At 34.2% G+C, this 23,510-nt stretch overlaps 1 protein-coding gene across 1 annotated transcript; it reads right to left on the reverse strand.

The window, feature by feature from the left end:
• Positions 1-11,037: 11,037 nt before the first annotated feature.
• On the reverse strand, positions 11,038-20,164 carry LOC138317272 (calmodulin-like). Its single transcript, XM_069258832.1, has 5 exons — positions 19,936-20,164; positions 17,624-17,660; positions 15,288-15,431; positions 14,158-14,397; positions 11,038-12,547 (listed from the first exon to the last, which is right to left on the reverse strand). The coding sequence occupies exons 1-5, from the start codon at positions 19,936-19,938 to the stop codon at positions 12,519-12,521; spliced, it is 453 nt and encodes a 150-aa protein (XP_069114933.1). The 5' UTR covers positions 19,939-20,164; the 3' UTR covers positions 11,038-12,518.
• Positions 20,165-23,510: the final 3,346 nt, after the last annotated feature.

Below are 23,510 nucleotides of genomic sequence, written 5' to 3' on the forward strand. Positions count from 1 at the left end.
ACATGATTTCTTTTTCTAAGTTGAAAGTTATTTGCATTGCCAAATAAGAATTACACGAAAGATTGTCCGATGTCTTTGTTAGCATATTTCAGTGAAACAGCATTGTAAATATGTGTTCCACTTTTTAAACATAAAGCAATGAAGAATGAAAAATGATATTACAAACAACAATAACTAGAAACAGTATTACCACAGTAAGCACATATATCGTGATTATGTTTTATACTGAAATTAAGTTAAATGGCCGAAGCCTCATATACATACATAAACTATAAAGAAACTATCACGTGTGTCCATACTTTCATGTTTGTCAGAGGGAGTTTGGCATTGCTTCTTGGCTTACTCCGACACAAATGACGTAATTCCGGTATTCTTTACAAGTTAGACTGGTAATCATGGTTTATCCCACCATTCACTGATTTGTCACGGGTGTTAGCTGTGAGAGATTCTCTCTCAACCCCTAGAGTACGACACCTCCGATAAAACAATTACTTGACGTCATGACATCCTGCGATATAACCCTGGCGTTCATTGTCTATGGCGTTTTCAATAGTGATGTGCGATTGACAGAACATGTTAATTTTGCGGTAAAAATACTACTTTTTAAAGGCTATTGTCTCATTTTTATACCTCGTAATATAGTCTTCCTCTCAGATACAATGCATATAGAATATTTCTTGTTTCTTGATGAATACCGATTATATTTCATTGAATGAGGTTAAACTTTGATATTTTCATCAAAGTTTCCATCTCACGAGATAAAATATTATTTATCATGAAACAAGAAGTATTCTATTTATTACATTTATTTTCTCGCTCTCAGTTACAGAAGAACCATCACTACTACATGTAGTTACGGCGCAGGCTACTCCGCCATTTTCGTTTACAGAGTTATTTGTCCTTACAATTATTACGTCGTATTTTTTTAGCGTAACGTCATATTTCTACACAAACATACAACGTTATATTTGTGCACAAACTAGTTACGTAGTCATCAAAATGATATTTTCACTGTCAGTGCTGCATTCCACTTGGTCAAAAGTGAGTGAAAATATGAAAAGTGATTTCTTCGCTCCAGTGAAATATTTTCACCTTAAAACCGTATGTTTCACTGCGAAAAATGTAATAAGAAATTTTATACTTATATTTTAATTACGTAGGCAAACTACAACATGACTCGTTATTATCTGTTTGTATTGCTTATTTAGATAGTGATTTCCAACATGTATTTCTTCGCTGTTACCTACAAAATTAGCATTTAGGTTTTCTTTGTTCTGAATGAATACAGTAAGAACTATAGGTAGATGATACTAGCATTATAACTGAACAAGTCATATAACATTATGCATCCTAGTTAAGAAGCCATTGAATTATAACAGACTGAGAAAATAACAACAGCATAAAAAGAAAACAACATTAAAACAAAAAGAAAAAGCAAAACATAACAAAACAAAAACAAAACAAAAAACAAAAACATTCGTCAGACGTTTTTAACTATGGATGTTTATATTACAATTTTAAATTCTGATTGATTAATTTAATTGTGTATCCTAACCAAACAAAACCAGCACACAGTTTGAAGCTCGTAATCATAGGACTGTTACATTATTACATAGTATAAACAAAAAAATCTCTGACGTCTGGGTTATTTATGGCTATGCTTTACTCATGTTATAAGTCGGTCCTTTAAGTACGTATTTTGAGATATTATCAGTTTACATTGTGATCAACATTTGTAACGTAACAACGCAAAATCATTTTGTTTTGCCCCCCTCCCCTTTAAAACATCGCTCAGTATAACATCGCTGACGTCACATGATATAAAATAGCTATCTAGTAAGAAAACAAACAGTAACTTTGTTTCTCTCATTATCGTTATTCTATTTATAGAATGCGACGGAACCAAATTGTCTACAATTAGTTCCGTAGGCATCTCTCTAAACCAAAAGCTTAGATCTTAGAATTTTCATAGTTAAAAACGAACACAAAGGAAGAGTTGGCTGAAAGGATAAAAGGTTGGAGGAGAAACAGCCAGAACTTTTATAAATAAGCACAGTTGTCCTCACTCTTGTAAATTATCGCTAGGATCAGATTCGGCTTGTCAATCAGCTACGTTGTAAATATCACGTGTCGCATCCATAGCAACTGTGCGTAACCAATTTCCTACCTATCTTCTTCATAACCGTTCAGTACACTAACATGTGTATATCCGCTAAGATAGTTTTCTAAAACACATCTCTATTCGCCTTCAAAATAGATTAGTGTGTTACTACAGTTTATTCTTAGCGCCACAATAGCGTATTTATATAATGTCTATCGGCAGAATGTGTACATTGTTCTGTATAGTAAGAGAAAAATATTCTTACTTTGTTTCCTTTGCTGTCAGTACAACTCAGTGTGTATCAGGTTCCTTAGTATTATTTCAGTATACCATTATATCAGAAATGGTTTTGATTGGTTATGCTAAAAATGCTAAAAATATGCACTAAACAATTTCTCGAAAGTTGGATTTTTGTTTGTTTACCTTTTCCTTATGCACCGTACTATAAACGTACTTCTACCAAGATAATATCAAGTAATCGATACAGTTCTTGATTAGCAATTTGTTTATTCCACACGTGGAATGAACTCTGTGGGCATGCTGACTGGCTGGTTTCAGTGCTACGTCATTATTCGCCAACGTCATCAATCATAAATGACATCATTCTATGTTGCGATCGCAGTTTGACGTCAAAACTGCTGCTGGAAATCGTGCAGTTTGTGACGTGGTCGTTGTGTCAAAAACGTGAAACGTGTGATATATGATCTTACTAGTGAGTTTGGTAGATTAAAATAACCTGAAATGAACTTGAACTTGATTACAATGGCTTGATGATGTTTTGGCGGGAAGTAAGCGGCACGGTTCTGTGGTACGCATGCTTTTATAAAGTCCGACAATGATTGTGATACTGTTGAAGTAATATTGAAAAAAAATATATACGTTAAATGAAAAAAAAATTGTTATATCACTACATCTTATTCGCATATCTCGTCATATACACTGTACCTTATCCTCATCGTAACTGTGAGTTTAGAAACAGATTACATGACACATGATATGGAATTTATTCAGCACTCGTAATTTGTTTTTGTTTTTTTAAGTTACAATAGGCACTCGCTTAAGCTCATGTATTTTGTTAATTTAAAAAAAATAACTCACTTGTGAGGAATAAATTCCATATCCGACAATTACTCGTTGTGTTACCTGTATTTATTTTAGCGCATCAAACAAAATTGTAAATTATTATTAATTAGCAATTCATTAGTGCTATAAAGGAAATACTACCTTATAAATGTACCGCTAATTTTCGGACATGCGCAATGCTGTGATATTACGTCACGCCTGACGTCATTCACTAGAGACACTGGATATTATTTTAGGACATATATTGCAGTGATAATTCCTTTGAGTATGTATAAAAACGGGTGTTATCTATTACATAAACCAGATTTTTAGATCATACACAGAGATGTTAATTCTGTGTTAACGCAGCCCATGCATTAATACAATTAAGTCAAAATGACATGTTTAGGTTTTTTGTTTATTTTAGAGGATGTTATCATAAAATACGTTTGGGTTTCCCATGATCATTACGTGATTAAACTTATGGGTTTCCCATGATCATTACGTGATTCGTCTTAAAACAATAATCAACAACGAGTGTTTTTTCATATATATATATATAATTTATGTTTGTGGTTTGATTAGATTTTGCCGATTTTATTTAAATACTAAAAAGTTTCATATTGTTTCTTCTTAACCTATCTTATGTAGGATATATTGCGGTGATTCAGCTTGCATGAACTTGAGGACCTGTCAAAGCCGCCATTTTGTTTCTGAGTAAACATTCCGTCTGCTATGAAAAGAAAATGAAGCCGATGTCAACCAACATTTTAAAAATGCCAAAGAACACAACTGACATGTATAATGTTTTCTGCGTTTCTGTAGTATTCATTCACCGAAATCGGTTTTTATTGTTGTTAACTTCAGGCCCACGATGGTACATTAACTGTATTCACTCACTTTCATCGTAAACTTACTCCAGGCGCTTTGTTTAATTAAAAACCTTAACATGTTGATACATGTTTTTGTATTATTGGGTCAATATGTTGGCGGTAATATCTAATACCTAGAACAATTTCGCTTGTCTTTCATCTCAAAGCAGTACTCATTAGACCGATATATCGGCGGAGAGAAAGCTACGAAATAATTACCTGCACTGTATACATACCCCAGAGCAAAGAGTGCAGCATGATTCAAGATACACACCTTGATTGGCCTAAGAGTGGAGGCATTGGAAACTTTAGAATCGGCAAATTCCATATATCGTATTTGCTTTGTGTGTGTCTTATTAGGGCTATTTACGATAAGCGGTATACGTATACGCATAAGTGTACGGATACGTGCAATCATTATTTAAGTTTTCTAAATCTATAATTAGACTAATAATATCGTAATTTATTTTGGTTGGATTTGATTGGTTGTGAATGTCTAAGCGTGTATTGTTCAATGTAGTCTGCAGATAGCTACCTGTTTGACTTAGAATACACGAATATACATGACTATTGTGTGTACCTTGTATACTAACTGCAATATTGTAGCTCAAAAGACTTTTAGACAGAAAACGGTGTCGTCTTTAGAGCTACAATTGGTGCCTACTACTGCTAATGGAGCAAAGTAATGATTATGCAAACCATTATTAAAATGTTTCTTTGTATTTTATCATACTTGATTGATATCGCTTACTTACTAGTGAATAAAACTGAACTACATGAAATATCAAATTCTTATCGAGGCATTATTTTTTACATGATATATATGAAGGTCTTTCTGAAGGGAATATTTACGGCAAGTCCACAAATTGCGAATTTGACGTCTTGAAAGCGAAACGGTAGATATTAAGAATGGAAGTTATGTTTGTTTTGGACAAAACAAAATATGTAAATGCATGTATACGCATAAAATAATTGGAAACCTACAAAAAAGTATAGAAAACTGTGCCCGAGTGATTTTCGAAGGCAGTGCTCCACTACGACGCATAGGGACCAATTCGTACCCGGCCGAAAGGTATAGTAGGCCGGGTACGTATATTAGTTCTACTTGTATACCACCGTAAAGGAGCGGAACTGCATGCTAGTCATTGTTGTGGTTCGTCGAACCAAACATTATGATGGTCAGTGCGACAATGCGCCAAGCGAAGAGCGACGATGCGCAATGCGACAGTGCGCCAATACATCATGCGACAATGCGCCATGTGATAAACATATTGTCATATGGTGTATTGTGGCTCTTCGTACGGCGCTTTGCCATGAAACAGTGCGACGATACGCTATACGACATTGCGACAATTGGTCATGCAACAATGTTCTAAGTGAAGAGCGACGATTCGCCATGCGACAACGCATTATCGCACCACAGGTGTTCGTTTCTAATATAAACATAAGTATAATACTGGGTCAAGGTCTATAACTCGGCCGGCCATATAACAGTACCCAATTTCAGAAAAAAGTATGATTATTAACCAACCGTATAGGATATGATAATAGGAATACTCTCAATCGACAGCCAGATAATTTATCTTTAATTTGGTATATGATACAATATATATCATGCCGTATAAATGTCACTAGGTATCCAGAAACATCGAAAAACAGCCAGATTTTAACTGGTCGGACACTGTGGTGTCCTCCGATAAACACGCCAGGACTCTAATGCGTAGCTCAAAAACCACTGTATGTCAACACTTCAGCGTCATAAGAATGAAAGTTTGGTAGAAAACAAACTTACCGGTTAGTAAATCCATGGATAAATACCATCCATTTGCCTAACGTAGCCCTTTGAAATTTCCGATTGAAAAATTTATGTCTCTAGCCGCCATGTAAGTATGTGTGCAGTAGATTTGTTTTGTCGGCGTTGATTGGCTCTCGAAAATTAATTGACCAATCAACGCCGAGAAAACAAATGTACTACACACATATCAACATGACGGCTAGAGACACACATTTTTTTCAATCGGAAATTTCAAAAGGCTGTATTGAGCAAATGGATGGTATATAGATAAACACTAACATACCGGTAAGTTTGTTTTTTACCAAACTGTAATTCCCATGAAGCTGAAATGTTGACATGCAGTGGTTTTTGAGCTACCCATTAGAGCCCTGGCGTGTTTATCGGAGGACACCACAGTGTCCGACCAGTTGAAATCTGGCTGTTTTCCGATGTTTCTGGATACCTAGTGACATTTATACGGCGTGATTTATATTGTATCATATGCCAAATTAAAGATAAATTATCTGGCTGTCGATTGAGAGTATTCCTATTATCATATTCTATACGGTTGGATAATAATCATACTTTTTCTGAAATTGGGTAGTGTTATATGGCCGGCCGAGTTATAGACCTTGACCAAGTATTATACTTATACTTATATTAGAAACGAGCACCTGTGATCGCACCAACGCCTCATTGTCCCACTGGTGCATGGCGAATTGTCGCACTGTCGCTCTTAGCTTGACACGCTGTTGTAGTATCGCTCTTCGCATGGCGTATTGCGACAGTGCGACATGCGAAGAGCGATAATGTGTCATGCGACAGTGTGTTTTTCGAATTACTCATTGTCGCTCTTCGCTTGGCTCACTGTTGCATAGCGGGCTCGTCAAGCGACATGATCGAAATCAGGAACCATGATGAACCATACTAATTACTAGCGTACCTACATGCAATGATAGTGCATTCTAGTTCAAGCAAGTGGCTATCCTGTGACGTAATTATAAGTCTAATTTGAAATTTAGAAAAAAAGTACAAATAATGATTGCTTCCCTTCAAATACGTATCCGTATACTTACGCGTATACGTATACCGCTTATTGTAAATAGCCCTATTAAGCATTATTTTCAATATCTTGTTAGGTTATAAAGTCACAGATAAAAAACGGAAGGATATTTAAAGACGTGAAGCATCTTTGAAAAGAATGTCCTTGCGGTTTTTTTTTGGGGTTTTTTTTTTTTTGTGTGTGTGTCTATGACTTCATAACCCCAAAAGATGTTGAAAATAATACTTAGAATTTAATTGAGATAAATCCCTCAGGTACTAATTAGGCATACATTTTGGGGATTTTATTTACTTTTACAATAAAACAAATGGAGTTGTGGCGCAGTGATATCTATCCAATAGTTCAGTTTGAACAATGACTGTGGCCCTTTGAAATTCCCCGCGAAAACGTTCTGTATGTATGACGTCATAATACTTGGCGTACAATTTTTTCGGCTATGGAAAATAACTTCAATGATCTTACCAATATAAATGAGTGTAACATATGAAATTAAATTATAGAGGGATCGACTGCCTTAAAAATTAGCAATCTGGTTTGTCTGCACAACAATATCTTTAATGAATGTTCCATCCCCATTAACGAATCGAATCCGCAGCTAAATTCAGTCACCTGGCGTTTTTTGGGTTTCAACAGAAAGACGTGTACTGTCATTTAGATTGGTTTATAAATAACGTATCATTTGAAAAAGAATCAAGCGAAATGCATATAAATATATACAAACAATGAAGCTATGTGTGTTCACGATAAACAGATGATAAACAAACAGCGGTAGGTTGGGAGTCAACTACGCGCTGACATTATAAATCAATTATCTCCATGTACAAACACTTTATCTAAAAGAAATCTCATTCCTAAACAAACTAGGCTTCTTATATGTTAGGTCACGCTACAAGACTATAACGAGTCTGACAGATTCGTTACAGAGGTATTGTGGCCTCTGCACGGATAAGGTAAATACTCGACAAGTCAATTGTAAACATCATCAACATGTCAGCAACATGCACATTTCCACATCAGATAAAAATATCAATGGAAGCTGATGATTACTTAACTTTCAGGAAGACTAGGTACGTCAGATCTAGAACGTATTTCCAGACTGAACCCATACCCAGTAGACATATACCGAACAGACATAGATAATAGGCTGTGGGCTGTTTTAGTTCTAACATCATTTATACAAGTATATTGTAAACCTCATTACCTAGTTCTAATTTCTTTGGTTCAATAAAGGCTTCATAAGTTAATAGTTTGAGTAACAGCAATGTTCAAATTTAGAATCTAAAAAGAAGGACGTATTTTTTCCCGTTTAAACAAATGATTCAGTAGTTTTCAAGACTATAAATAGCATAGGTGCATTTTACAATGTACTTACAGTTGAATAGTTAAATGTTGTTTAACTTGTGCCTTTGTCAACATGAATCCCATGCAGGTGATCAGTACAATGTAAATTAATACTTATTTATGTTTGTTCTTTGTTAATTCGTATGACGATGAAGTGATTTAGACCAAAAACCATTTACTAACGTGTTACACAGACACCTGTTTTGCGCAAAAATGATTGATTGACTCCTTCTGACTTACAATAAAATACATTAAATGGGCTCGGATTTACAATAGTAGAATTTGTATAAAATAGGTATATTCTAATCCTTTTTTACAATAGTCAATTCTTTATTTGAGTAGAAATCTTATATTTTATTACCAAGATGTTAGCCAAGTATGACAGACACTTTGTTATTACAATGGTCTAAAACCTTAATACGTAAACAAATTCGAGAGTTAAATGAAAACGGGAAACAAAACTTGTACAGAGAAGTACGATGACACAACCAGATAGGAAAATACAATGTAACCTTTAGCTAATTCTCATACAGCATGCACATATTGCAATGAAAGTATGTCATAAAACAGAAGGCAAAATTGTTGTCAATGATATAAATCGGTCAAGTTATGCTTGGCATTACACTGGGAAAATGGAATGAACCTCGCACGAAGTATTCCATTCAGACCATAGAAGAGGCGACACGTGCGTGTTTTCATGCATTTATGATATAGTTAAAAAATGACTGATTTAACATCAGAGTATTTTTTTTTTCAAAATAAATGTTTATTTATAATAAGCATAACAGCAAAATACACATCTGTCCTCTCACAGGGGGAGACTTATTCGTCGTTCACACTTTCAATCACACACATGCCTTACGTTCATAAATGGTATTATGTAACCTTAAATGTAAGGGAGATAATAAACTAACCGGAAGTTTATAGTTTCACGTGGACTTCTACATGCATATCTATATTCCAATGCTTATTGGATTGGGGGAGGGGGAGGGGGGAGGAGGGTTGGAGCTTGTTTCTTCTACTGCAAATCTATTACATTATGGAGTGTATCAGATGATATTTGGTGTATCGACCAAACCGTGAAGTCAACGGGTACTTTAAGTGCAACTCAAGTTTTCCTTCGGCCGGACTCATTGTCTCTTTCAATGCTGTTTTAATTAGTCATACCCATGCATCTGGTGTTTAAATACCGTATTATTAAAAGTCTATAAATGCGATGGTGTTATTGTTACAATTTATGTTCAACAGTTATTAATCAAAGTCTTATTAACAGCCAGGGTCATGTACGAACGGCCTCCCAATGACGCGGTGTGCAGCGTACGCGCATTATGTTGTGTGTGTCTCGTGTTTTGGGAGACTGTGGTATATTTGTGCTGTGTCTTTATGAATTGTTGAACTCTTGCTTTTTTATTGTGCTATATCACTGAAGTATACCAGCGAAGACACCAAGCAACACCCCATCCGGTCACAATATACTGACAATGGGCGAACAAGTCGTCCTACTACCTGTTTGCTGAGCGCTAAACATGAGCAAAAACTACCACTTTTATAGATTATGGTGTGTCTCGGCCAGAGTCTACCTCACAGGGGCGAGCGCTCATCCGACGGATGGTGTCGAAGGAGACGTAAGGAAGAAAAATCAGTTTAAAAGAAGAGAAAATATAATATTCTAAAATTAGTCGTCTCTTACGATTATTCAACAGGGGCAGCAGGTACCATTCTAACGCCCTACCTGCAGGGCCGCGAAGTTTCCATTTTCTGTGCATTTCCAATGTATTCCGATGTAAAGTACTCCAGTGGAATCTGTAATGGACTGTGTTACTACGGTAGTTACTGAGTCCTATAGCTGTTTCCATTGATGCTTAACGACTATAGGTACATTAACAAATGGCGTTTGTTTTTAGAAGGAATGTGCAGGTCTGTCGATTTACATGAATACTGGTTCGTAAGGGGCGTCTCCATGCTGACGTTTATAGACCTTTCCACACACTCTTGTCTGGAAGATATCTGGAAGGTCGAGGTATTTGGGGTTAGAATATCTAAACTTAATGCCATATCCAGGCCATTATCAACAACAATGATATAGTTTTATATATTTTCGCGTACGTTTAGTAATTCTGAGTATTGCATGCTAACGGAATATGCAATGATTTTGAAAGCTCTGTCACATTCATGCATTTTTGTAAGGCTCATATGCTAGTCGGACCATACTATTGCTATTACTATTTTGGTCCTAAATATTTATGTATATCCTTATATCTATTTTTACACATTTAATGTTGATGTTGTAACTGATAAAAACGGTGTAGTTAAAACCACGATTAAATGAGATGAAGAAGCAATTATGTTGGTGATCATAGTTAGTTTATGTCTCCATGGTGAAATTTTGTCGGTGGCATTTATTTCTTAATGAATACTACATATTATTGCAACTTTCACTCAGGGCCATTTGAGGACATGTCGTGTTGAATAAGTCGAAAAAAGCTGAAGAACCCGAGAAAATACCCACCGACCACTGGTCATTACCTGGCAACTGCAACACACGGCTGTTGGACTCTATGAGTTATTCAAGTAATTGTTTAGAACATTTGAATCCGTGATTTCGAGACATTTAGATTTGCGCTTGTCAACATTAGCCATCCTAATATCATACTAGCATCCTGGTTAGGCATTAACAATCATACTGATATAAGTAATATATTTAAAACCACCATAAGAAAACGTCCAGTTTAGTATCATCTTGTCACTGTCCATCTTATAAGACTTTTATAAAATTGTTTTCAAAAACAATTTTAAAGCAAGCAAATTTAAATGAAGAAAATAAAACAGTGGACAAATAGTTTATTCACATACGAATAAAACATTGAAATCCAATTGAAACATTTCCATATAATTTTTAATGTATTTTCCTAAAATCTGGGCCCAGTTGTTCAAAATACGATTAGGCTATCACAGTTTAACTACAATTTTCAAATCAAGCTAAACTCATTTGTGGTAATACAAATTTTACAAAATTTCGGAAGAACTCTAAGATTTCCATTCTTTACTTACTTGTTGAGTTTAGTGAAGATATAATCACAAATTTTGCAGCATAATGAAACTAACCATCCATTCAACTACTGGGCCCTTTACGTTAGCTAACGAATTGTCACGTGTGAATCAAATTTATTTATCTGGATATGCTTAAACTGTTCATTCTTTACTCTTACATTAGGGGTTCTCAATCCAACAGTCCATGAACATTTGTTACATTCCTTCAACTCCTTCTATAGGCCAGTTTGTTGCATTATTTATAGTTATATATTTTCCGAAGGATGCACGAAGTACACAAATGTTCATTTATAAGAATAAGTATGTGTTTTCTTTCATTTGATTAGGTCTCAACTCTGTAGAGCGATCTTACCACCAATGGAATCGTATTGATACAAATAACGGGAACAGCTGCCTTACAGGTGCAAACGGTATATATCAGACTTGGATCAACACACGGAACAAGACATGAAGAGGCAAAACGAACAAAATCACCACCTCTCAAAGGGCAAAAGGTTTATAATGTACAAATCATGAACAACATTAATCATGATGAAATAAAAAGGATTTACAAAACAAGTTATTTGGAAATATCATGAAAAAATGATACATCATTACCAACGATCACCAGTGCGATTCAGAAAATGATATGTATCAAAGTAGCATATAAAATAATAAATAACGCAGGATATAAATCACAAGTGCTTTTCAATATTAAACCCCTCTCCTTTCTCCATTTTATCAATGTTTTATCCCATCCATTTCCAAATATTTTGACCTACATAAACTTATATTCTAAGGTCATTCATAATTATACCTTAAAGACATATAAAGTACATAAGGCAGGGTATTAAAATGAGATTCGTATATAGTATCATACGTCACATGTTATTATGAATTGAACACGTTACCTCAAAGTATGTAAAGGAATCGTGCTTGCTCAACATTTTTTAACAATTTCTTTATATAGACAGATGCATTGTGTCGGAACTACATCTCCTATTTAGTTATATTATATGACAGATTTAAGATTCCATTATATTTGACTCAATGGTTCAATGACCCAATCTCCAGTAAACTAAAATAATAGATGAAAAGAAACGTTTATAAATACATCCCCATCATAATGAAAACACATATTCGCCATATCCCTCATAAAAAGGTCGATTTAGGCAGGTTTCAATAAACATTCGGAGACTTTGCCAGGAGGAATCCTCGGTGAAATGTTCCACGAACTGTGGCCTGTATAAGGAAGTCCTTTTCGTTGTTCCCATGTCATTTCGATATCATTACCAGTTTGAATTCTATAATAAAGAAAGGTTAGCGATGTAAGGGAGGTAAATATGTAACTCATCTAGTACGTATAACTGCAGATAAAACATAAGACTTAAGTGAGCTTGATGATCATCTGGTATCATGGATAGTTTTATATGTTATGGATATAGTTTTATATGTCTTGTTATATGGAAATCATGGTAGGACCAAACACATCAATATGTAGACATTGTGTGAGCCTGTTTATTTGTGAAATATGCAGAAACACTAAATAAATGAGTATCTTTTGGAAATAGACTTTCAAGATAACCTTCAGTTGTTTTATAAGGATCTAGTATAATTAATTCGTGTAATGGTCAATAATAGGCTTCTTGTTTAAAACTATTTAGCACTTTTTACCAGTTGCCGGGATATATATAACACGTCATATTCATTGAATTCATCATTTTTCAAATGATCTAGGATTTTATCACCACGAGTTATAAATATATTTCTTTTTCAAATTGCAATCCTAATTTTGCTCTGTCCCTAAGAGACATGAGGCCAAATCGACTAATATGTGAATGAACAATTCTAACCATGTCATTATTTGATGTGAAAACAAACTAAACACCGCTTCATAAACTAAATATATTGCAAATTTTACCTCCTACATATGATGTAACACAAGACAACAGGGACAAAGCATAACTTTTTCTCTTTACCATATCATTGGAATAAGATAACTTTTGAAGTTTTAGATCATTGTGGTTTTCGATTCGACCTTCAGAACCTTAGTATACGAATACATGATCTATCTAGATTTGCTCAGTTTATATCGGATTGCCATTGGCCGTTGTTTAAGCTGCTTTTGAGTTCAAATGATAACTTTGACAACACACTAAGTTTGGTTGACGGAAGACAAAGGGTGACTAAAAGTTGTCACCTGGAAATACATTAATGTGTCCGTAATGATTGTATTCATATATATTAGTAACACAGATCATAATATAAATATTCTTTGTATCATATTAAATTGCAACTAAAGTAAATTTGAAGAGAGTTGTTTCCCTTCTATTTTTTTTTACCATAAGGAGTTGTCTCCCCTGTTATTATTTTTTTCTTGTATAAAACAATACGGTTGTAGTCACGTTAAGAAAGTTGGTTGTGTGGATATTTAGTGTGATTGTTTATAATATAAGGATGTTGGATGTATGGTAGTAATAAAGAGAGAGAGATATAATTTTGTTTTAAAAAATAATATTATAAAATATGAAAATTGTGTGAAAGTCCTTCTACGAAAGGAATATAGATTGTATAAAATGTGCTGTACATACAAGATGTATTTGATCATATCAGAAATAAAGCACTGTTTAAAAAAAACAAGATTAATAATCATTAACAATGTCATTAAGATTGTCTTTACATTGGATAAGTTATTTACTACATTGTAATTGATATTTTTATTTTTAACGTATTTCCCAATTTTCCAGTTTGTATGTACATTCTTAAGTTTTTGTTTTTGTTTTTGTTTTTCTTTTTTTCTATTTTGATAAATTTTCGTTTTTGTTAGGCTCAAGATAATAATGATAATGGGAGTACTTTAATGCTGTTTGGTCTATTCCCTATGTCTGTTACTAGTTGACTACTTTATAATTACCATGGTAATTAATGAGACCGTCCCCATTAAGATCAGCCTCTACGATCATTTCCTTTATCTGTGTGTCCGTAAGTCTTTCTCCGAGAGCTGTCATCACTTCCCTCAATTCATCCTCGTCAATCATCCCATCGTTATTTTTGTCGAACATTCGGAATGCCTCTCGAAACTCCTCTTCTGCGTCACCCTTTGAACTATTATGCATCATCGTCAGAAATTCCTCAAAATCTATCGTTCCATTTTCTACCAACAAAGATGAGATTGCAAAAATTGAATATTCAATGGAGAGTGAAATTCACCAATGTTTGTTTGTTTTATAACACTATGCACATAAATACGGTACATATGTATAGGATAGGACATCCAAACTCATCTAAATGTGTTCAATAATGATGAAATATCAAATAAAATCAATAAGCAGACAATGTTCAAATTATCAACGAATCAAGAACATAGTTATAAAAAATAAATTTATGATAATTGCGTAATGTGTTACATCTTCCGATACTACTGACCAAAGAAGGAAAACCAAGAAATACATGTATTACAAATTCTAAAGTCGACATACTGGTTTACGTGAAACTTTCAGCTAACAATTTACATTCTTATTGGTATTTATCGGAAGATCTTTCACGAGACGGGCAAAGGGAGGTAATCCTGATGGCCATATGTTTGTCATTACCTTACTTCTGCTAGCTAGCACTTAAAGTTAGCTTGGGATGACTTTGTTAATGAATTTCCCAGTAACGAGACTGTTTCTTTTATGGAAATATACCGTTCGGCATACCTCGATAACGTGTTGTGATCAGACAATATTAGTAAAGACTCACGAAGATCAATTGATAGAAGTACTTTGTGCCACATCGACATTATTTATCGTGTGGTATTTTTATGTGAATTTGGTCTATAACATATTTGATATGTACCCTAGGTAAGTACCAAGAAAAAAATAGTTCCAAAACATATCTTTGGTTGTCTATTACAATTTCATCATTTATCAATATTCAAGATATGAACGTTACGAATGTGTAACAAGCACAACCATAAGTAAATTGAGTTCAGGGGAAGAAAACATTCATATAAGTTGGTGCTATCATTAACTATTAAAATATTTAAAAATATATTTCAGCTACCATTTAAGTCGATTTCGTTAATCATATCTCTGATCTCGTCATCTGTTGGATTTTGACGTAGTTTCGTCATCACATTCTTTAGTTCGTCTCTTGTAATCTTTCCGTCCTTATTCTCATCAAATAAGTCAAACGTCTCTCTGTAGTCTGTCAGGAAAAAGACAAATAAAATTAGTAACACCGATAACATATTCCCTAATTAACCTGAATTAACTTATTGCTTTCAAACAGTAATAACTCTCATTAAAGTGGACATTTATATGAAAATGACCTAGATTTGTATGGCAGTTATGTGTCGTCGACGGAAGTGAAAGACGTTTTCACTTCCGGGAGGGGAGCTTCTTACTATACATAGTTATTGTTGATTTTTATGATTTTTTTCCTTGTTATCAAAAAGACGTTTAGATCGTAGCTTTGAATACCTTAATGTCTGCATTGGGGAAGTCTATGTTTAGACCAGACCCCTGAAACGGAATTTAAATAATTCAGGAATGAAACTGCCCATGCTTAGCGCACACATAATTTTTATAGCTAGTATTATATAATGACATTGATGGATCTAAAGCTAAAAGTACAGGCGTCTTCATAACAACAAACGTTTACAACCACATGTATTCAATACATGGAGTTTGCCTAGTTTTAATGGAGAAGATAAGCTATCAGATAGGTTTGTATATATATGTTTACCCGAGGGGTGCCCGGCCATTTACTGTTTATGTATTTACTATCGATACCGTAACCTTTTGCTCGACGTCTAAACGTATGTACATGTGTGTGTTATTGGTATGCTAACGTCAAAAGATTTATCAGTTTATCATATATTGTAAACTTATTGACGCGGAATAAAAATACGGAAATTTATTAACATTCCATGTAGTCTACGCGGCATTATCACACATATTTTTGGTTTTATTATATATATGGCGCGTTATTTTATTCTCTGATTTTAATCATAAAAATTACATTGAAATATCGCTGTATAAGGAGCCATAAACACGGTATCCCGCCTATCAGCGGTACATTCATCGTGCTTTTAAAACCCACAACCTCTAACATGGGGTCATAAATATAATGACTGGCAGACCTCTCTATCCTACAGATAGGCATTTCTGCTGGACGATAAAAATCTAGGATTAAGATAAGATGTGATTAATATTTCATTGGTTTTTTGAAAACTTAAAAGAACACCATTTACATCAACATCTTGAATAGAATTCAAATAATGATGTAAATTAATTACATCCATGTGACAACGCGATAAAATTCAACATCGATAAGAGTTTTCAGTTGATTTCAATCACTGTTCTTAGTTTCACACTGTCTGGTACTCTACAACGTCAATCAAACTGTATTTGTTTCTCCATTGGCTGACATCATAATAGCTATTGCCAGTCTCATAAAGATGTATTTCTTGTAATTTTCACCAACACAAATTGTCGTAAACAATACAATGTGTGAACATGTATGCTTGGTTCAGATCCATAAAAGCACTAATATACTATTGACGTAGTGGTAAATGTCACACGTTTGTTTCAAACTTTCGGGTAATATCGGAAAACCGAATTGCATTATGTGACTGATATCGGTGATACCTGTATAGATCGGAACCTCCCGAGTAGTACCATGTGGTCAACACCGGCAATACCCGTACAGATCGGAACAGTTTGAACTCTTCCGAGATATTTTAAACGTTTATACACGTTAAAAATCAATATAAAAATTTAATTGTTTAACAACTTTCTTACAAAAGTCGGTAAATATGGAAAGTTAAAAACTTAGAGAAGCGGAGAAAAATATGTAGAACACTTTAAATGTTTTTTCTATGCCAAAAATACAGGAAGTCACAGACCATACAACTTTAAATTCACAGATCTTAGTTGCAACAGACACAATATATATGGTAACTAATGGTAGTTCGTTAATTCTATGTTTGGGTTACCACGCAAAAAATATGACTCTAAACTGGTGGGCTTTAAAAAAAATTGGAAATGGGGAAATGAGATCAATTGCAAATATAAGACTATAGTTACAACTTTGAGTATCGCAGATGAAAATAAAACATAAACTATTATAATAACAGACTCTGAACAATAGACGATAAATTATATATATAGTATAAGAGTATGCAATATCTATACATACATGAGACTGCATGATCTTATATAACAGTTCAGTTTACCAGATTTTGTAAGGAATGAGTCATCAGCTTTTGTTTCTATATAACAATCGTGAAACCTGAGATGAGGTTATTAAAATGACACAGCACAATAACCTGTTTCCCGACCAATCGTAAGTTTCTACACACAAACGGATGTAGGTAAGTGTATGATCAGACTTACCTGCTAGTCGTTCTGGTGTTATAGTGTCTAGACCAGCCTACAAATATCAACAGGTACAAACGTATTACGAATGTATATTGTATATCATATCATATCAAAGTGTCAGTAAAATCATCAAATTGGCATTTAGCGATTTAAGTCATATCTTTGATGTATAATGCCCCAATCGTTCAGTAAACCCTTTAATATCTGCAACTTAATTATTGGGAGACAGCTTCAAAGTGCACTACAATTTCTCAAAGTGCTCAAATCTGGGGATCCTTGTGCATCTTTCTATTTGCTTATAAATACCATTTCACATTTTGCATCGGGATACATTTCCTGGACTTCATTCATAAAATAGAGAAAATGTACTTCTTTGTTCCTTATAACGGCCTCATTTTTGCGTTTCCCAAACACTATGTATATCAAGTTATATAAAGATCTGAGACATTCGATTGTTTACCTTTTATCTAGTAAATAAATATTCATTTGTTTTTGTCATAGATTAATAGTAGTTTATGTTGTCTTCATATTTTACGAAAATCTAGAATTCGCACTTCATGTTTTATCTAGTTGACTCCGTGAAGCAACAGTATTACTTTTATAAATAAAAGTTTACAATGTTTCCGTTTCACCATTGTAAATTTTGCCATACAATTCGAATAAACCAGTTTTTGAAAAAAATATCTTTAAAAGTGTCTACATTTAAAGTCAATGCGACTTTCTTGGTATTAAATAGTTACAATCACTAAATAAAATGTTATATTTTCAGTTTCAACATGCATTTAGCAAATAAAGGCATGGGATTTTGAAATATGATATACAATGTACAATAAATAGCGTGTTTGTTTATAAACAAACATGAAATAGAACAACTATTATAACAATTAGCTGATTTGGTACTCATGACAATTTGTTGCATTTTTACAAACAATATTGTATGCAAATAAACAGATATGCTTTTGTTAGATACAAAGGAACATATTAGTCACAAATTTACTCTACACTCTTCAAGTGCAATGACGAGGTAAATTTGTAGGGTATATCCCCTTAGAAACTTAGGATCAGATTTAGACAAGTAGAGACAAAAATAATCAAGCCAAATTAAGTGATTTTTTAATATTCTAGAGACTGGTGTCTAGTCCCCTAGGTTATGAAAAACAACAACAAAGGATATAAGTTATAGCAATATGTTGTGGTGTAAACAAATATCCTTAGTCTGGTATGACTCCCCGACGGCTGTGGATTATGTAAGACCATCATACATGCACTTCTGTCATAATGCCATACCTATTAACACGTGTTCACCCTATAATATTGTACTGAACAGTTCATACAACAACTATGTCTACAGCATTGCCCATGCACATATTTGTGCAGTGACAGATTGTTAGATATAAACAATGCAAATCAAACAAAGCTTGATCCATGCAACACATTGCCTTCATCACACAGATTTTTTTATTGATGTATTCAATTTCCCATTACCATCTATTTTAGAAGTACAGATACACTACAAAACGAGTTATCGAAAGATATAGAGAATGCTATGCATGGACGAGCAACATTTCGTCATATATCACAAATGAAAAGATTGCCTGCGTTGAAGCATTCAGTTGGTAAATAATGCTTCTCATAGCATGTACACTGAATTGTACATATTTATTTCACATCGACAGTATTTGACGAATACATCTTGTCACTAACTATGGCTATGTACAGCTATTAGATTTCACGAGGATACTTTTAAGAGTACGCGTAATGCACGCGCGTTATATAAACTAACAACTGGCAGTTACTAGCCGTAATCTAGCCCCACTATATCTAAAAGCGCAGGCCTAGATCAGTGAAAACGAGATAGGTTAAAGAGGGGAACCCACGTGAGTAAAACAAACAAACAAAACACAGTTAAGTGTAAAGTTGTCGGCTCAATACAAGACCAAAGGTGAAAGTGTTATAGATAGTAGGATCCATGGGGTTGACTACGGTACACAACCATCAAACACATGTTGGCACGTTAAGGCAGATTCCTCTCTTCCGCTCTTGTTTAGAATTAAACCCACATTCTTACTAGCTAAACAAGCAAGATATGTTTAATGCCCAGCACTTGAAAACAATCTTTCAACTATAAATTACATAGTTTGTTATATGAACGTGTATAAAATATGCCTGTTATATGATCAACCTGCAATTGGTAATGTCAACTTCTATCTTAAATTAAAGTAGTAAATGCGTCTGGACGAAATGCTCTTAATTTCACCTCGTCACGTCTACGTCATAAGTACAGACATTTTACAAGACTAACACGGGTCAAATGTCACAAGACTTACCATGGCGCGTGCCTAGCTCACAGCCTCTGCATCAACTGTTCCCCTCCTGTTGGCGGTGATGAAGACTCTATCCGCGACGAGTCAGTATACACTCCCGGCTGTCCATAAACTGTATACCACTCGATCGACACACATATACACACCCTCACACTACACTTATACTATATCAGTGTCCACTGTATACATTATCTCAATTATTTCAGACACACGTAAACTTTCGTTAGAAAATTCTCAACTATTTTTTTTCAAACAAAAACATTAGGTGTATTAAATAACAAAATTGATCTGAATTATTGAATGTGTTAGTGTGATTTTACCAGCTGTGTGTGTATTGATGTGCGGTGTAACAAAGTTTGTCATATCCATCAATTGCATGTTTATTGACATTGACACGCCCCACTGCACACTATAGGTCTACTAAATTCCCCGAAAACTTAAACAGGAAGGAAGTTCGATACCGTGAAAACCCTTTAATTAGGTCATGACCTTACTAAGCTACATCATACCCTGGTCAACATATATAGCTTTCCCGATTTACACTGCATTTCCTGAATTCTGTCTAGTACACAACGTATGTTGTTGACATTTTGATTGTTAACGATATACTTCCTGTACCATAAACAACTGGCAAATGTTATCGCAAAAGGTCGACAATATTTTGTTTTTATATCCTGAATTATGGCTTATGATAAATCCTAACTAATATACCAATAAATCGCTTACTGAATTAGTATGTATATGGCGGTTCTTCTTTCTTTTGATACCGGTCGTCATTCATAAGAGTTGTATTTAATTTCACGAATCTTCGTTAAATTCCATCATAGTATTTACAATCATACTATGTCCCTTGTATTCTTTTGCAGGTAAGGGTATCGTGAAGTAAATGACAAAGTACTGTGTGATGTTCCTGAAACTTGATTTCTAATGGATATGACAATGTAAAATGTTGAGAACGATTGGAAATGTTATTTGTGATCTTAGAGGATTTCCAATTTAGCATTTATACTTCTACTCGTTGAGAATGTTTAGAAAAAAATCGTAAACTTATTTGTGATCTTGGAGCATTTCCAATTTAATTTTTTTTCTGCTCGTAGTATATTCTCAGTTAAATACGGTAAATGCTATCAACAACAAGAAGCAATAAGGCTATTGTATCATCACCCTTTCTCAGAAATAAAGATGTTTATATTAATAAATTTCTTCATAATTAACCATACACTTTGTCGATCTCAACACTGTGATTTCTAAAGATGAGCCAGAATCAAATTGGTGGAAACATGATTCAAAATAAACCAATGTTTTTTTCGCACTTTGATTTGAAAATGAAATAAAATTTGATTCCAATAATTTTCTACATCGTGCAATCTATAATCAGATTTTCGTTATATAACAGCGTATTTAAAAAATGTTCATTTTCCAACTACAGCGTAAGCTTAACGCTTTTATCCTGTATATACTGCGTTGTAAGGTATGGGGTATAGGATTATTTACATGTATAAGATAGGTGATATCCTCGCTCTATTTCATACAAGTTATGTGTGTCCTCCAACACGAAAGACGACACCTTTAGGTACTAGTTAAAATGACATATAGGATTTAATCTAGTTTCAGTTTAATGTAGATTTGGGTTAAAAAAGAGCGACTTTTAGCGTCGAGTCATGCAGTGTGGTATGAAGTTCAGTGTTAACATACTGACATGGATGTACTCCGTGGGGGGTGATGGCCTAAAAAGAACGAAGTGTTTTAGTTTATTTAGAAAAAAATCAGAATTGATATTGTCTTCAAATATTTGTTTTAGTTATAGAAGATTATTTTACATCAAATACCCAACGTACTGTAGTTGCACTGCTTTAGAATTTAGCGAAACCCCTATTTTACCAGTTTTCACAAACATCGAACGATATTTATACGAAGTACTACGGTGCACGATATATCTAGTTCAAGTCAATATATCTATCTTCATTGGAATTTGATAATATCGAATGAAAGCTTTTTCTTTGTTGCGAACAAGTCAACGTTGGGTTTTGGTAATTGGTATATTCCGCTAGCATCAGATCCCTTTACCTATCAATTTAGTTGTGATCATTATATGTTTATACTAATATACAGTATTTAACGTAGGACATTCAGCACAGCCCTATGTACCAGTTTTTATGATGTTGGACTATACATAAATTCTAGGTAACAAAAGTCTCTATTCCGTTACATGTACCATGCCATAAGAGTAATTTGATATGAGAGATTAGTTCTATACCATATTTTTCTCTGTTGAAAACTGGTGGTGTGAAAACACTAATGAACAAGGAAGCGAAAGGATATGAAACATTGTTTCGTACACAATTTAACAGGTGTTATCTAATTTGATATAACTGCGGTGTACATGTTATAAGTAGTAATTGATGGGTCAGAGTTATGTCCCTTCGTTTGATACTTTTGGACAATATCTAAGTCACAATGCCAATGTCTGATATAACCATACAAAAAGCAAAAACATGACAAAAAGCATTATAAGTAAATGTGTGAGAATGCAGACCAACCACATGCATGTATCTGTCTGTAACAGTTATCATTAGTGTTGTTTAAGGCTGAAATTGATAAATATTGCCACTTATATCGATATCTCTGTTATGTTTCTTTCTAATAATGAATTGTTGTCTTATACCGGTGTTCCTCGGTGGCCGAGTGGTTAAGGTGTCCCAACATGTTACCATAAGCCCTCCACCACTTGGTGGCGAGTTCGAATCCCATGTGGAACAGTTACCCGGTACTGATATTAATGTTTGATAAAGTGACTGAAAATTTCAATAAAACTCTATCAGTATACTGAGTGGCATACAACAAACAATACGCGTGAATTAAATTTATGAATACGATGGTGTTCAAATAAGGTGCCTTTGATGATCATTCCTAACGCAGCGACAGTATGGCAGTTCAATGTGTTTTCAGGCAATATAAATGTTCAAGTGTTTGCCCGCTGTCACATGTAGCTGGATACTTATATATTAAAATCCAGGCAAGAGCGAATTGGTAGGTGTTATCGGGTTTAGGATCAGATATTTACATCCAAACACCACAGGTTTCAACTTCCTACACCAACTCTATTACGATTTCCTAGTTCCTATATCGGAAGTAGTTGTTTATTTTATGATCATTACATAAAGTTAAGTGGTCAGTTGTTTATCGAGTTTTGTGACCAATCATTGTCAATCCTGTCCATTACTCACTTCAGTGGTCATTTATTTACAATTTCCCGTTGTTTTTATCAAAGCATCTTAAAGTGAATTAATTAGAATGTAATTAAACAACTTAACACTAACAACATCATAAATGTATGAAATCGACAAGTTTTAAAGACATGTAGTGCGAGTTCTCTCCCTTGTCACTGTGCGAACAGATTGACTTTCATCCACAGGATCAGTGGTGAATAACTTGCACGTGGGGATTACTGACCAACGCCGTCCTAATCAAGATAATAATTAATAACGGTTTCACACGACATATATTCATAAGTTACAAAAGCACATCGCGACACTTTCAAAGCATGGTCTTATACATGTAGAGAATATTTAGGGGAA

Source organism: Argopecten irradians, chromosome 3, assembly GCF_041381155.1.
Source record: "Argopecten irradians isolate NY chromosome 3, Ai_NY, whole genome shotgun sequence".
NCBI classification, from domain to species: Eukaryota; Metazoa; Mollusca; class Bivalvia; order Pectinida; family Pectinidae; genus Argopecten; species Argopecten irradians.

Excerpts from the sequence above, each read along its gene's own strand:
- LOC138317272 (XM_069258832.1), bottom strand. Across the intron at positions 14,398-15,287 it reads TAACGAAATCGACTTAAATG|AAAATGGAACGATAGATTTT; the intron begins GTAGCTGAAATA and ends CTTTGTTGGTAG. Across the intron at positions 12,548-14,157 it reads CGGTCTCATTAATTACCATG|AATTCAAACTGGTAATGATA; the intron begins GTAATTATAAAG and ends TCTTTATTATAG.